At 41.7% G+C, this 16059-nt stretch overlaps 1 protein-coding gene across 3 annotated transcripts in view; it reads left to right on the top strand.

Annotated features, from left to right (window-relative positions):
* Positions 1–15731, top strand: part of LOC106588718 (neurexophilin-1) — a 41415-nt gene extending 25684 nt beyond the window's left edge. Inside the window, exons 2-3 of one of the 3 annotated variants that reach the window (XM_014177995.2) lie at positions 13435–14226; positions 14862–15731. In XM_014177995.2, coding sequence (XP_014033470.1) covers positions 13435–14190 — 756 coding nt within the window. In that variant the 3' untranslated portion in view covers positions 14191–14226; positions 14862–15731. Of the gene's footprint in view, positions 1–13434 lie in introns of all 3 variants that reach the window. The other 2 variants (XM_045709724.1, XM_045709723.1) reach the window with 2 other exon arrangements.
* The last annotated feature ends 328 nt before the right edge of the window (positions 15732–16059 follow it).

The raw sequence follows: 16059 nt of genomic DNA, 5'->3' as shown, positions 1-16059 counted from the left end.
CAGGTCTATATAGAACGCGTTTAGTTATCCTCTGGTCCGTTTGGAACGGGTCTCTATATTAACCCGCTTATTGGGTCCGTGTGGGCAAGCCCCAGATCCATTTCGGAACCGGTCCAAATTTTAGACCCATGAAGACCTCTACTCTCCCTGTCCTATAAGAGGAGATCATTAGCCGTCATTTAGCGTTATGTTAATCAGATAATTAATTGTGTTAGATATCGTTGCCTAAACCGTTCCTGTGACAGAATCAATTGTTCATTTACATTTACTTAGCTAATGAAATACATTTCAATATGAGTGTGTTTGCATAATTCTGTCAAAACATGATTAAATGACACATTGCTTGTTTTGTCGCTGTGTCGAGGCCTCTCTCAAACTGATTATTAAAAATGATGGAACTAATCATTGCAATATCATAACATCATATATTATACACCAGATATTTATATTTGTACAGTGAATAATTTAATGTGCTTATAAAACCCTTACTTAATAATGCATATAGTACTTAAGATGCCTTATAGAGGAGAAGTGGGGACTTTAGACGCATTTGGGGAGATGGTGGTGGCAGTGACGGAGGGAGGGAGGGAGGTAGGGATGGAGGGAGGAAGATAGGTAGGGAGGTAGGTAGGGAGGTAGAGAGGTAGGTATGGATGGATGGATGGATGGATGGATGTATGGAGGGGAGGGAGGGAGGGAGGGAGGGAGGGAGGGAGGGAGGGAGGAGGGAGGGAGGGAGGGAGGGGGAGGGAGGGAGGGAGGGAGGGAGGGAGGGAGGGAGGGAGGGAGGGAGGGAGGGTGAGGCATTGCTGTTCTACCTACTTTACAAACTGAAAATCTCATTAAGTGTGACACTGAAGATTAGTTGAGAGGGACCAAAGTGGAGAGAAAATTAGCTCACAAAGGGTTGCCAGCTCTGTGCTGTCAGTGAGGGGAGGAAGAGGAGGAGACTTTAGCTTTGTTTGCCTTCATTAATTCTGCATTGGAGCGAGCGGCTCTGAGGAGGGAAAACGCTTGCAGTCACTGATCAGAACAGGCTATGAGGATATGACAGGCGAACAGGTGCCCTCTCTTCCCTCCGAGGGAACACTCTCCCCCCTTTAACTCTCCTCCTCAGGTCTTTAATTGGGGTGAATTTGCCATCGGGCCATCTGCGTGATGACAACATAAAGCCAGCTTTGATTTATGAAGCCTCAAGATGTATTAGAATCAGGATTGTAGAACACAAACAAACACCACTGTGTGTCTGGGTATTAGAATCAAGATTTAAACACAAACTATTCACACATTTCTGTCTGGGTATAGATGTTAATAAAAATGATCTGTAAGTCAGTGGTGCTATAGGATACCACTGTACTTGGCTGATCACTGCTGATCACTGCTGTGGTACATTGTACACAAGCCATCTGTAAATGTTCTTTCCATCACTCAATCAACATGTAATTATAGACATAATCTGTGAAAAAGGTTAGACTTGAATTATGCCTGAACTAAACAGCAGAAGAAGATGGTCTGTTGTATGAGGAGGATGTCAGGTCATATACAACACTGTAAATGTGTACTCACAGCGTTTTGTTATGGTTATGGTTACAAAGGTCTTATCTGACTGGGACTGGGTTTTATATAGAAAGTACAGGAAAAGGGTTTATTTGATTGTGCTCATTTTTATTTAACCGTTATTTAACTAGGCAAGTCAGTTAAGAACAAATTCTTATTTACAATGACGGCCTACCAAAAGGCAAAAGGCCTCCTGCGGGGCAGAGGGCTGGGAATAAAAATAAATAAAATCAAAATATAGGACAAAACACACATCCCGACAAGAGAGATAGCACAACACTACGTAAAGAAAGACCTAAGACATCAACATAACACAGCATGGTAGAAACACATGACAACACAGCATGGTAGCAACACATGACAACACAGCATGGTAGCAACACATGACAACAGCATGGTAGTAACACAATATGGCAGCAGCACAACATAGTAGCAGCACAAAACACAGACAACAGCATACCTACAGCATTGTGGAATATTTATTATTGAAAATATATTTCTTTCATGGTAAGAAATGAGCTTCTTGGGTTTCATGCCAGTAGTTTCATGCCAGTAATTTCTCACACATTTCACATTTTGGAATAGAGACTGTGTATAAGGATAAAGTACTTACTAAACTCAGGAAAAAAAAGAAACTGCCTCTCACTGTCAACTTAACATGTGTAAATATTTGTATGAACATAACAAGATTCAACAACTGAGACATAAACTGAACAAGTTCCACAGACATGTGACTAACAGAAATTGAATAATGTGTCCCTGAATAAAGGGGGTGTGAAAATCAAAAGTAACAGTCAGTATCTGGTGTGGCCACCAGCTGCATTAAGTACTGAAGTGCATCTCCTCCTCATGGACTGCACCAGATTTGCCAGTTCTTGCTGTGAGATGTTAGCCCACTCTTCCACCAAGGCACCTGCAAGTTCCCGGACATTTCTGGGGGGAATGGCCCTAGCCCTCACCTTCCAATTCAACAGGTCCCAGACGTCCTCAATAGCATTGAGATCCGGGCTCTTCGCTGGCCATGGCAGAACGCTGACATTCCTGTCTTGCAGGAAATCATGCACAGAACGAGCTGTATGCCTGGTGGCATTGTCATGCTGGAGGGTCATGTCAGGATGAGCCTGCAGGAAGGGTACCACATGAGGGAGGAGGATGTCTTCCCTGTAATGCACAGCGTTGAGATTACCTGCAATGACAACAAGCTCAGTCTGATGATGCTGTGACACACCACCCCAGACCATGACGGACCCTCCACCTCCAAATCTATCCCACTCCAGAGTACAGGCCTCAGTGTAACGCTCATTCCTTTGACGATAAACGCGAATACGACCATCACCCCTGGTGAGACAAAACCGCAACTCGTCAGTGAAGAGCACTTTTTGCCAGTCCTGTCTGGTCCAGCGATGGTGGGTTTGTGCCCATAGGCGACGTTGTTGCTGGTGATGTCTGGTGAGGACCTGCCTTACAACAGGCCTACAAGCCCTCAGTCCAGCCTCTCTCAGCCTATTGCGGACAGTCTGAGCACTGATGGAGGGATTGTGCGTTTTTGGTGTAACTTGGGCAGTTGTTGTTGCCATCCTATAACTGTCCCGCAGGTGTGATGTTCGGATGTACTGATCCTGTGCAGGTGTTGTTACACGTGGTCTGCCACTGCGAGGGCGATCAGCTATCCGTCCTGTCTCCCTGTAGAGCTGTCTTAGGCGTCTCACAGTACAGACATTGCAATTTATTGCCCTGGCCACATCTGCAGTCCTCATGCCTCCTTGCAGCATGCCTAAGGAACGTTCATGCAGATGAGCAGTGACCATGGGCATCTTTCTTTTGGTGTTTTTTAGAGTCAGTAGAAATGACTCTTTAGTGTCCTAAGTTTTCATAACTGTGACCTTAATTGCCTACTGTCTGTAAGTTGTTAGTGTCTTAACGACCGTTCCACAGGTGCATGTTCATTAATTGTTTATGGTTCATTGAACACGCATGGGAAACAGTGTTTAAACCCTTTACAATGAAGATCTGTGAAGTTATTTTGATTTTTAAGAATTATCTTTGAAAGACAGAGTCCTGAAAAAGGGGCGTTTATTTTTTTGCAGAGTTTAGTTACATCCCTTTGAATGAGTCTATAGGGGCTAGATTCGGTCCATATCGCGGAAGATCCACATTATAGCACGATTAACGGTTAAAGGTATTGTTTCCACGTTTGCGTAGACATTCATGGTAAGCGCTGCATACAGATGTAGAATCTTAATTTTATCACCCTGTTGCAGGAGATGGAGGAAATGGAATGGAGGAAATGTAAAACTTGAAATGTATTTGAGGTTCAAAAAGGCTTCTGAAGTTTGCAATTTCCACGTTGACAATTTATTCTTGATTTTCCCCGTACAATTTATTCTTTGATCAACCCCTACAAAAATGTCCAATAATTATAATCCACATACTAATTCACATTTCCTGTTGCTGCAGGATTACATTCCTGCTGAATCAAAGAGGCTCAAATGAAGATCGTACTTCTTCTGTATGTTGGCTCAATCGAAGATGAGCTTTAATGTCAATTGTGCTGTAGCGCAGATCTTCCGCGATATGGATTGAATCGAGGCCTCGGACGATGACTATGAGCCGAAAAAAGGAATAGATTGAATGTGAAAGCTTACAGCGAATGCCCCTTTTGTGTGAATATTTGTTATAGATACTAATAAAGCACAACAAGGACGGAAGGGAACAAACAGGCAGTAAATAAATGGGAAGAGATTTTCGATGTACCAATTCCATGGCACATATTTTATGAACTACACTTTATTCAACATTTAGTTTTTTTATTTAAATTATTATATAAAATTCTTGCCACCGACAGAATGCTATGTATAAATGGGACATACAACAATCTCAGCTCTGTAGATTGTGCTGCGAAAAGACAGAAACAATAGGTCATTTATTCTGGTATTGCTCCTATGTAGCTTGTTTCTGGTCACAGGTTCAGGAATGGTTAAAAAATCACAACATGCACTTAAAATGAACCTTACGAATAGCAGTGTTGGGCGATTTGAAAAGCCTTAGTCAGTCAATAAATAATATAATAATACTCATAGGAAAGGTTTTCATCTTTGGCTCACAATCTGTGGATACTATACGATTAGAAAGGCAAAACATCACAGCACAATGGAAAAATATATGTCACATGGAAACCCAACGAGGGCGTGGTGATAGATGGGATGGGCTGAGAGTGGCTGAGGGGTGGGATTAAAGAGCTGATGTTTGGTAATGTATTATTGTTATGTGACTGCTTTATATAAAACTACCATGTATTCAAAATGTGTATGCAAAATGTATGTAGCAGAAAAGCAGTAAAAAAAATGTATTTGTCCTCCGTGGAGGGCTAAAAAAAAAAATACAACAGATAGTAAATTAAGGTTTAGGGTGTGGTTGGCTGGTTGGAGCTCCAGCCCCCTGATCACCTTAAATCACTGGTCTGCTCCACTTCCTGGTCTGCTCCACTTCCTTCACTATGTTTTTGGGACTGAGCTTTTCTGTTACATTACCTACTTACCGATGCCACAAGGAGCCTATGGTCACTTACGTACATTTATATGCACACACATTCTTTCATCTGCACAAACACGCACGCACGCACGCACGCACACACACACACACAGTAAGAACGATATGTTGCGTCTAACAGCCTTCTTACAAGACCATTAGGCAGTTCTAGTGCATGGTCTGAATGTGATATTACAGCACTGCATAACACCAGCACCACTGGTTTCAGCCCAAGGCAAGCATACTGCGTAGTCATGTTAGTAAGGACTCTGTTTTATGGCCTGGTCCTGTACTTATAGTAGGGGAATAGAGGAGAGGATTCCAACTGTGTGAGTCAATATACAGTCAGATGTATTGTGTTTGATCAAATAAAGAAAATCGTACATATAAATATGTGTATTTATATATATATATATACAGTACCAGTCAAAGGTTTGGACACAGCTACTCATTCCAGGGTTTTTCTTTATTTGTACTACTTTCTATGTTGTAGAATAATAGTCAAGACATCAAAACTATGAAATAACACGTATGGAATCATGTAGTAATGAAAAAAGTGTTAAACAAATCAAAATATATTTTATATTTGAGATTCTTCAAAGTAGCCAGCCTTTGCCTTGATGACAACTTTGCACATTCTTGTTTAACAATTTTTTTGGTTACTACACGATTCCATATGTGTTATTTCATAGTTCTGATGTCTTCAATATTATTCTACAATGTAGAAAATATTAAAAATAAAGAAAAAGCCTTGAATGAGTAGGTGTGTCCAAACTTTTGACTGGTACTGTATATGTATATATATATATATATATATATATATATTTCAGGCACTAAACTATACATGCAAATATATATATATATATAAATATATATATTTGTATGTATAGTTTAGTGCCTGAAATCGGGGACTGTCTGTTCATACTGTCCTGACTGCATGTGTTCTGACTGAATATATAGCAGAAAGACAAGCTTGAAGAGGTTGGCAGTAGTGATATTGTTAGAAATAGCTAGTGTTGTCGTTGTATTGTAAGAAAGAACTACAGCACATTTCCATTGCATTCAAGTATGACAAAACTAATTCAACAATGGCTATAAAAGTTTATTTGTATTTTTGTTATGTTCATAAGAAATATTGAAATGCATACAAGGCTGCAAAGGATGTAGCTAGCTATAAGTGTTGTCTGGTGAATGGCCCGTTTCTTGTTAGTTACAGCTGGTCAGTCAATACTAAAGGAGGATTCTATACTCTCTCTGATAATGCTTTACTCAATTGGAGGTTAACTATATGTATTTGCAGTGTCACTCCTCTACTGTCCTCCCTCCTTCTCTCTCCTTATAGAACTGTCAAATTTCCCTTTCTTTCTGTCCTCTTTCTCCATCGTCTTTCATAAGGGCTCTTTTCATTCAACACATTATAGTTTGCCTGCCTTCATTCTCCCCCTAGAATTACATCTCAGGAAAAGCTTTGCAGTTCCTTTACCATGGATATGATTGGACGTTTTCAATAGGAGCTAAGTAGAATGTAGGAAGCTCATCTCTTCTCCAATCTTTTATCTACTGTCTTTTGCAAAAGTAGACTAAATTAGATTTTCTGGAGGTGGTTGTTTTTTACCGGTCTAAAATCGGTTGTGTGAAAAATATAAACCATATAATTGTATTGTATGGTTTCATTATGGTATACAGATGTAGGATCTTCATTTGATCACTCTTTTGTTGCTGAGAATGTGTAGTGTATTCAGAAATGCTTCTAAAGTTTGCATTTCCACTTTAAAATGTCAGACCGATTTTCCCTAATGAAAAATGTATCATATATGTCCATTAATTATAATCTACATAATAATTCACATCTCCTGTTGCTGCAAGGTTATTTTACAGCTGTAGCAAACTGGCTCAAATTAAGATCCTACATCTGTATATTAAGTATGAGTAATACCTTCACTTTTCTGGCAGACTTATCTTGAGTATGACACCTTTATGATATCATGCCATGTTGAAGTGTGAAACTCTTTGCTGTGCTGCAGTGAATTGTCAGCTAATGAACTTTAGGCCTAGTGAATCCAACTAATCAGTATTAAGATGTGGCAATAATAATTAGAATTGCTAAATTGGCTTATCGTTTTAATTATTCAATGTTGTTAGTTTACTTTAATTGGATCACATACTTTCATGCTCATCATTAACCTGCTCGTCCTAAATGTATGTCATGGAGGGATGTATTTATTCTGCCATTACGTAGGTGGACCTAACTTCTGTTGCCCTCCTCATAAAATAAATTAGTTTCAATTGAAGATATTGTATTTTTTTTGGGGGGGGAGGGGTGTTGCCCCCTCCTGTAAAATAATCTAGGGAAAACTAAGAACAGAGACTGACATGTTGTCACCCATGTCTGTGGTGTTTGCGTTAAGTCTTAGACCATGTCTCCATTTGTTTAAGCGTATCGATATGGTACTTAAACTATTATTAGCCACACAATCAATGTACTCTTTATTTGAATATATAGCATCACAGCACTGTAATGACGTTTTGTAATCCGTAGATAAAAATAGTATTCCATCACTAAAGGACAGTAAATATTGGTTTAACAGCCTAATGAGCTTTAGATTACTGTTAATGTTGGCAATGTAAAGGGTCTGTATATCTTTAGACTGAGTCAGTTGTAACCATTCATAATGCATCAATGTTGTTTTGATGGAGGACTTTGGACTATGCTGCTTTCTTTTGGTGTTCTCTGTTCGCTATTAGTTGAAGCAGAACTTCAATTCCATCACGTCTTCTAGACTTCCTCTGAATCAGCACCCTATTCCCTTTATAGTGTAATACTTTTGACCAGAGCTCTATGTAGTGGGCTTAGCTTGGCAAAACAAGTGCCCACCTGCATATAGGGAATAGGGTGCTATTTCAGAATCACCACTGAATTATGTCTGAGGGGACTTTGTCAGGTCATTGGTGACACCTGTCCACTCATAGCTGAGTTGGGATGGTTATCAGGTAGCTGAGTTGGGATGGTTATCAGGTAGCTGAGTTGGGATGGTTATCTGGTAGCTGAGTTGGGATGGTTATCTGGTAGCTGAGTTGGGATGGTTATCTGGTAGCTGAGTTGGGATGGTTATCAGGTAGCTGAGTTGGGATGGTTATCTGGTAGCTGAGTTGGGATGGTTATCTGGTAGCTGAGTTGGGATGGTTATCTGGTAGCTGAGTTGGGATGGTTATCTGGTAGCTGAGTTGGGATGGTTATCTGGTAGCTGAGTTGGGATGGTTAGCTGGTAGCTGAGTTGGGATGGTTATCTGGTAGCTGAGTTGGGATGGTTATCTGGTAGCTGAGTTGGGATGGTTATCTGGTAGCTGAGTTGGGATGGTTATCTGGTAGCTGAGTTGGGATGGTTATCTGGTAGCTGAGTTGGGATAGTTATCAGGTAGCTGAGTTGGGATGGTTATCTGGTAGCTGAGTTGGGATGGTTATCTGGTAGCTGAGTTGGGATAGTTATCAGGTAGCTGAGTTGGGATGGTTATCTGGTAGCAAGAGTTCTCTGCCTGCTTGTGACAAATGGTTTTCTTCTATTGTGTGTGTGTGTGTGTGTGTGTGTGTGTGTGTGTGTGTGTGTGTGTGTGTGTGTGTGTGTGTGTGTGTGTGTGTGTGTGTGTGTGTGTGTGTGTGTGTGTGTGAGAGATATGGTCCCCCTCTGCTGCTATAACAGCCTCCACTCTTCTGGTTATTTGGCGATTAGGCCTGGCTCGCAGTCGGCGTTCCAATTCATCCCAAAGGTGTTCGATGGGGTTGAGGTCAGGGCTCCGTGCAGGCCAGTCAAGTTCTTCCACACTGTTCTCTATAAACCATTTCTGTATGGACCTCACTTTGTGCACCGGGGCTTTGTCATGCTGAAACAGGAAAGGGTCTTCCCCAAACTGTTGCCACAAAGTTGGATGCACCGAATCATCTACAATGTCATTGTATGCTGAAGCATTAAGATTTACCTTCACTGGAACTAAGGGGCCTGGAAAAAACATGGAAAAACAGCCCCAGACCTTTATTCCTCATCCACTAAACTTTACAGTTGGCACTATGTATTGGGGCAGATAGCGTTCTTTTGGCATCCACCAAACCCAGATTCGTCCATTGGACTGCCAGATGGTGAAGCATGGTTCATTACTCCAGATAACACATTTCCACTGCTCCAGAGTCCAATGGCGGTGAGCTTCACACCACTCCAGCCAACGCTTGGCATTTTGCATGGTGATCTTAGGTTTGTGTGCGGCTGCTCGGCCATGGAAACCCATTTTATGAAGCTCCCGACAAACACTTCTTGTGCTGACGTTGCTTCCAGAGGCAGTTTGGAAGTTGATAGTGGGTGCTGCAACCGAGGACAGACGATTTTTAAGCGCTACGCACTTCAGCACTCGGCGTTCCCGTTCTGTGAGCTTGTGTGGGCTATCACTTCGCGGCTGAGCTGTTGATGCTCCTAGACATTTCCACTTCACAATAACAGCACTTACTGTTGACCGGGGCAGCTCTAGCATGGCAGAAATTTGACGAACTGACTAGTTGGAAAGGTGGCATCCTATGACGGTGCCACGTTGAAAGTCAATGGAGATTGAATGGCTGTGTGCTCGATTTTATACACCTGTCAGCAACGGGTGTGGCTAAAATAGCCGAATCCACTCATTTGAAGGGGTGTCCCCATTTTTTTTGTATATATACCGTAGGTTGTGATGGGAGTGTGTATGTGTGTGGAGTGTGCATATGTTGGTTAACGTGTGTGTACATGTAGGCCATCATGGTAAAAACAATATTGTTCTTAACTGACTTGCCTAGTTAAATAAAGGTTCAATAAAATAAATAAAAACATGTATGTTTGTGTAATTCCATAGTTTCAGCGATGAATCACAGTGTGGACTGCTGTTGCATTGTGTTATGACTTACATCCTGAACACACGGAGCTCGTACAGCTCTCTCTGACCCAAGCATTTCCCTGTACCTATAGCCTAGGCCCAGGGGAAGACATCTGTCTGAGCCTGACCTGTAGTCAGTTGTGAGGCTCAGGCCTCTGCTGGCCAGAGTGCTGCCATGTTTACCAGATGCACCGTCTGTCCCCCCAGGTAAACTAACCATCTGGAAGCACTGAGCCTCAGCAGACACACTGGGCCAGGGCCCAAAGCATGCTGGAAAATGGAGTCAAACACATTGGCCCAAGGCCCAAAGCATGCTGCATGATGGAGTCAAATAAACAGGCCGTGGGCCTGAAGCTTCATAGATCAACTTGTGTGTGTGTGTGTGTGTGTGTGTGTGTGTGTGTGTGTGTGTGTGTGTGTGTGTGTGTGTGTGTGTGTGTGTGTGTGTGTGTGTGTGTGTGTGTGTGTGTGTGTGTGTGTGTGTATTGTACTGTGGCTGTCTATAAAGGACAATGGACAAACAGTAAGTATGGATAAACACACACTGCATGCACATGTTTTAGAGTACCATGAAATCATGCAAATGTTTGAGAGCAGTGCATTCAAAAAATACAGGACTCACTTATTATGATGTTATTTATGAGATATTAACATCAACTATTCTGCATGGAACAACATTAATTGGTTTTATCAATCTACTCTCTGTACAGTATACATGTATTTTCTATATGCAATCTTTCACCAGTTATAAGTCATTCATGATTACCATGTATATGTCTTAAATCATGCTCTCCCAACATGCCCTCAGGGTCCATACAACACACTTCATTACATACATACAGTACACCCTGAGGCATAAGTCACAGTCTCACTGGGCTATTAGCCCTGTTGAGTAGGCTAATCTTCATTCATATTAAACCTCAATATTAAACTGGAAACATTACCATTAAGTTAGACCAGATGGAATCTGCAGGGAAGATTTCTGATCAAGACCTTTGTATTGTAATCTCCTTATGTAATCAATGAAACTGTGTATGTAGAAGCAATATGTAGTTTAATGTGAAGGAATTAATTTCGTATTTGAAGCCTTCAGGGCTGAAGGATATTCTGCCTACTCAGGTTCAGAGTGGACATAGGTCTACCGATGACCCCAAAACAAAGGAAAGCCTGAAATGGAGGTTGTAAAATGTCACCTGTAACTACAGTAAACTACAGTCCCCTGTAACTACAGTAAACTACTGTCCCCTGCAACTACAGTAAACTACAATCCTCTGTAACTACAGTAAACTACAGTCCTCTGTAACTACAGTAAACTACAGTCCCCTGTAACTACAGTAAACTACAGTCCCCTGTAACTACAGTAAACTACAGTCCCCTGTAACTACAGTAAACTACAGTCCCCTGTAACTACAGTAAACTACCGTCCCCTGCAACTACAGTAAACTACAGTCCTCTGTAACTACAGTAAACTACAGTCCTCTGTAACTACAGTAAACTACAGTCCCCTGTAACTACAGTAAACTACCGTCCCCTGTAACTACAGTAAACTACAGTCACCTGCAACTACAGTAAACTACAGTCCCCTGTAACTACAGTAAACTACCGTCCCCTGCAACTACAGTAAACTACAGTCCTCTGTAACTACAGTAAACTACAGTCCTCTGTAACTACAATAAACTACAGTCCCCTGTAACTACAGTAAACTACCGTCCCCTGTAACTACAGTAAACTACAGTCACCTGCAACTACAGTAAACTACAGTCCCCTGTAACTACAGTAAACTACAGTCCCCTGTAACTACAGTAAACTACAGTCCCCTGCAACTACAGTAAACTACAGTCACCTGCAACTACAGTAAACTACAGTCCCCTGTAACTACAGTCCCCTGCAACTACAGTAAACTACAGTCCCCTGTAACTACAGTAAACTACCGTCCCCTGTAACTACAGTAAACTACAGTCCCCTGTAACTACAGTAAACTACAGTCCCCTGTAACTACAGTAAACTACAGTCCTCTGTAACTACAGTAAACTACAGTCACCTGTAACTACAGTAAACTACCGTCCCCTGTAACTACAGTAAACTACCGTCCCCTGTAACTACAGTAAACTACAGTCCCCTGCAACTACAGTAAACTACAGTCCCCTGTAACTACAGTAAACTACAGTCCCCTGTAACTACAGTAAACTACAGTCCCCTGTAACTACAGTAAACTCCGTAATGAGTGGTTGTTTGTAGCATGAGGAGGCTCATGTTAAAGGATGTCTTGTTTACCCTTCTGGCCATTGCGTACAGAAAGCTTCCTACAGAAATTATATTCATAATTACATACATCTACTTCTAACTAGGTTAAAATGGCTTTCAATCTGCAGTTCAAAACGCATACAAGGTAATTAAGGGATCTATTCAATGTGTAACGATGAAGCGTTACACATTCCGCGGTATACATATTAAGGTAATTTCCAAATGAGCTGACATATGCAGTGTCTAACATGAATGCACTCATATAAATTTAGAAAGTTGTCTTTAAATTTCAATGAAGCTGTAAAGCTGAACTTCTGCGATGCGTTTTGAATAGAGCCCTCAATGTAATTATCTTTTTTATTTGTTCTCTTCTCTCAGCACCCTATACGAACCATATAGGCATATTCTCCCCCTAAACAATGATATGCTTAAACCTGGCTATAGGGATCGCCCCTTAGTGCTGACACGGTCTGAGGAAGTCAATTCATGTCCAAAGGGCCAACTGATTGGTAGCGAAACCTTATTTTCTATGTATCGATCCCAGAGGGCCTCGGCCAATGAAATGCAAAAATCTCTGGGCAAGACGGATCTGCTGTCACGTCTTACAGTAGAAATCAGCCAATCAATGTCACTTCCCTCCGCCGGGGCCTGTATGAACCTAATTCCAGTCATCGTGGCTAAATGGTGAAAACCTGGGGGTTCATCAATCATCAATCCAAGCAGCGCTTTGTGCTTAATAGTCTGGTCTTTACTGAATAGCCACTGCATTTATCTATCTGGGGGAGCCAAGTGGAAATACCTTCTACCATCTGAGAGGGAGAGAGAGAGAGAGAGAGAGAGAGAGGGGAGGGGAGGGAGAGAGAGAGAGAGGAAAAACAATGTCTACAATACTTTGATCGCTGTGTTGTCTCTCACACATTCTATTTCCCAAATGGGGGCTGTCTGCTAACACGTTTCGAAATTGAAGCTTGCTGAAAGATGGATTACCGGTATCTCTCCTGTCGTCTCCCCACTTCAGAGTCCATTTTGATCTGTCTGTTTTGTAGAAAGCTGCGTGTAGTGCCTGAATGTGAAGTAAATTTTTTCTGAATCTGATATTAATATCTGCTGAAGTGTCTCTTTGCCTGTTTGATTGTCTCAAGTACTACCGTGTTGCCTATAACAGTATGACATACCAGTTAGTGAAACGTATCTCCTCTTCTCTCTCTGTTTCAGGTGACAAGTGTTCATGCTTCCAAGGCGGACCTCCTCAAGTCGGGTAGCCCCAAGTCGACGTTAAAACACATATGGACAGAAAGCAGCAAGGACCTGTCAATCAGCAGGTTGCTGTCACAGACTCTCCATGGCAAAGAGAACACCACGGCCCTGGACCTGCGCTACGACACCCCGGAGCCCTACTCCGAGCAGGACCTCTGGGACTGGCTGAGGAACTCTACCGACCTCCAGGATTCTAGAGCAAGAGCTAAGCGGCGGCCTATGGTCAAGACGGGCAAGTTCAAGAAGATGTTCGGCTGGGGAGACTTCCACTCCAACATCAAGACGGTCAAGCTCAACCTCCTCATCACCGGGAAGATCGTGGACCACGGCAACGGAACCTTCAGCGTCTACTTCAGACACAACTCCACAGGCCAGGGCAACGTGTCCGTGAGTCTCGTCCCACCAACCAAGGTCGTGGAGTTCGACGTGGCGGCCCAGCAGTCCGTGATTGACGCCAAGGACTCCAAGTCCTTCAACTGCCGCATAGAGTACGAAAAGGTGGAGAAGGGCGCCAGGAACACGCTGTGTAACTTCGACCCGTCCAAGACATGTTACCAGGAGCAGACTCAGAGCCACGTCTCCTGGCTCTGTTCCAAGCCCTTTAAAGTCATCTGCATCTACATCTCCTTCTACAGCACTGACTACAAGCTGGTGCAGAAAGTCTGTCCGGACTACAACTACCACAGTGACACTCCCTACTTCCCCTCTGGCTGACCACTCCCACAACAACAACCCCAATGTGAAGGACCAGTAAGTTACAAAGCGGGGCTTCTTCTTCTTTTTCCCCGCCCAGAGAAATATATGTTAGCTGTACTATTCTGAAAATAAAAGAATGTGTAAAATGAATTGATTATCTATTTATGAAATTAAGACAATACAGAAAGTAAAGACTTATGGGGCATTATTATTTTATCTTTCAAGTGTTGTGCAATGCATTATTATTCTAAATATAATAATTATTATATTAATATTATTAGTATAAAAATACTATGACTAAACAAATAATATTGATTATAATTCATTTGTTTTATAGATTTCATACCTTTTTCCATCAGTGATTTCATAGATGCATCATGTGTACATATTCGGGGTTGTTAGTTCCATTTGTAACTAAGTAAAATCAGCATTTCAAATAAGTCTTATTAGTTTGTAACAACTTGTTAATCTTATCAATATGTTATATTAATTTTCTTGGTCCAGTTTGATTCTAGGTGCTTTAATTTTCTCCTTTTAGTATTTCTTACTTTGCTCCTTAGGGCCACCATACTTTCTGTATGAAAGTTCAGTTCTGTGAGCTACCAATTGGATGGCAGCGTACAGGATCCTATGTTTTGTTCGCACCTGCAATACTCTTCATTCATAGCAGCTCAATTCCGCTCTCTCAGAAATAACAGTCCAGACTCCTATCCTTGAAGGCCTACAAGATCCCCACACATTTCCAAATCCTTTGACCCCACAGTCGAGAGAGCTAAAGAAGAGGAGAGTGTCAGTGTGCAATCCGAGTATCAAGTGGAGGTGGTCATATCAGCCTGGCGGACTTACCTAGCACTGACAGGCTTCTCCCGCAGGCATGTTTTATAAAAAATAAACGCATTTTACATATTCAGGAATGATGCTGTTCAATCTTCAGCTTGTCCCTGTATAAGTCCTGGCTCAGATTATTATTAGTAAATCACAGCCTTATTAGGTTTATTGTTAATATTCAGTTGTGATTGATTGGGGGGCTTTGCTCATTGTCATTGACTTAATAAAAATTGTAATGTAATGAATTCTATATCTTAGAGAGCCTAATTTGTATGAATGCTTTGTATTGTACATAGTTTATCCCGAACTGAGCTGCATCTGTATATACCCCCATAAAGCTGTCTTCCCCTTCCCACAATCTCTCTCTCTCTCTCTCTCTCTCTCTCTCTCTCTCTCTCTCTCTCTCTGTCTCTCTCGCTCTCTCTCTCTCTCTCTCTCTCTCTCTCTCTCTCTCTCTCTCTCTCTCTGTCTCTCTCTCTCTCTGTCTCTCTCTCTCTCTCCCTCTCTCTCTCCCTCTCTCTCTGTCTCTCTCTCTCTCTCTCTCTCTCTCTCTCTCTCTCTCTCTCTCTCTCTCTCTCGTGAATCCATGAAAACAGTAACCCTGTACATACGCTGTAGAACTGTCTAAATATATTATAAGTATTCATCAAATGTATGACTTTTATTTCTGGGGGAAGGATGGGATGGAGGTGTACATATGAATAAAAATACTGTATGTTTTATCAGTTGAATGTTCTTGCATGTGAGTTCTTTATATGCGCGTCTCACTGATTATTATAATGCTAGGACTTGAAGGTCAATAAATGTTAAGGATCTGAATTGCCAGACATTTAAGCATGTACAGTGCATATTCTCAATAGTGTACATCAGTATTCACACATCTTTCTCCAAAGATACAGATCAATCTGAGCTCCATGCTTTTCTTAGTGCATCATGGCACATTATCTGTTACATTTCAATAAAATATCCTCTTTTTTTTGTTTGACCTACCCTACCTTATTGTGCATTTAGATCCATGAACTTCTTAGACTTGGGCCTTGATGTTCCTGATCAAGACAG

This window comes from Salmo salar, chromosome ssa27 (assembly GCF_905237065.1).
Source record: "Salmo salar chromosome ssa27, Ssal_v3.1, whole genome shotgun sequence".
NCBI lineage: Eukaryota > Metazoa > Chordata > Actinopteri > Salmoniformes > Salmonidae > Salmo > Salmo salar.
This window is presented reverse-complemented; position numbering and strand designations above follow the sequence as displayed.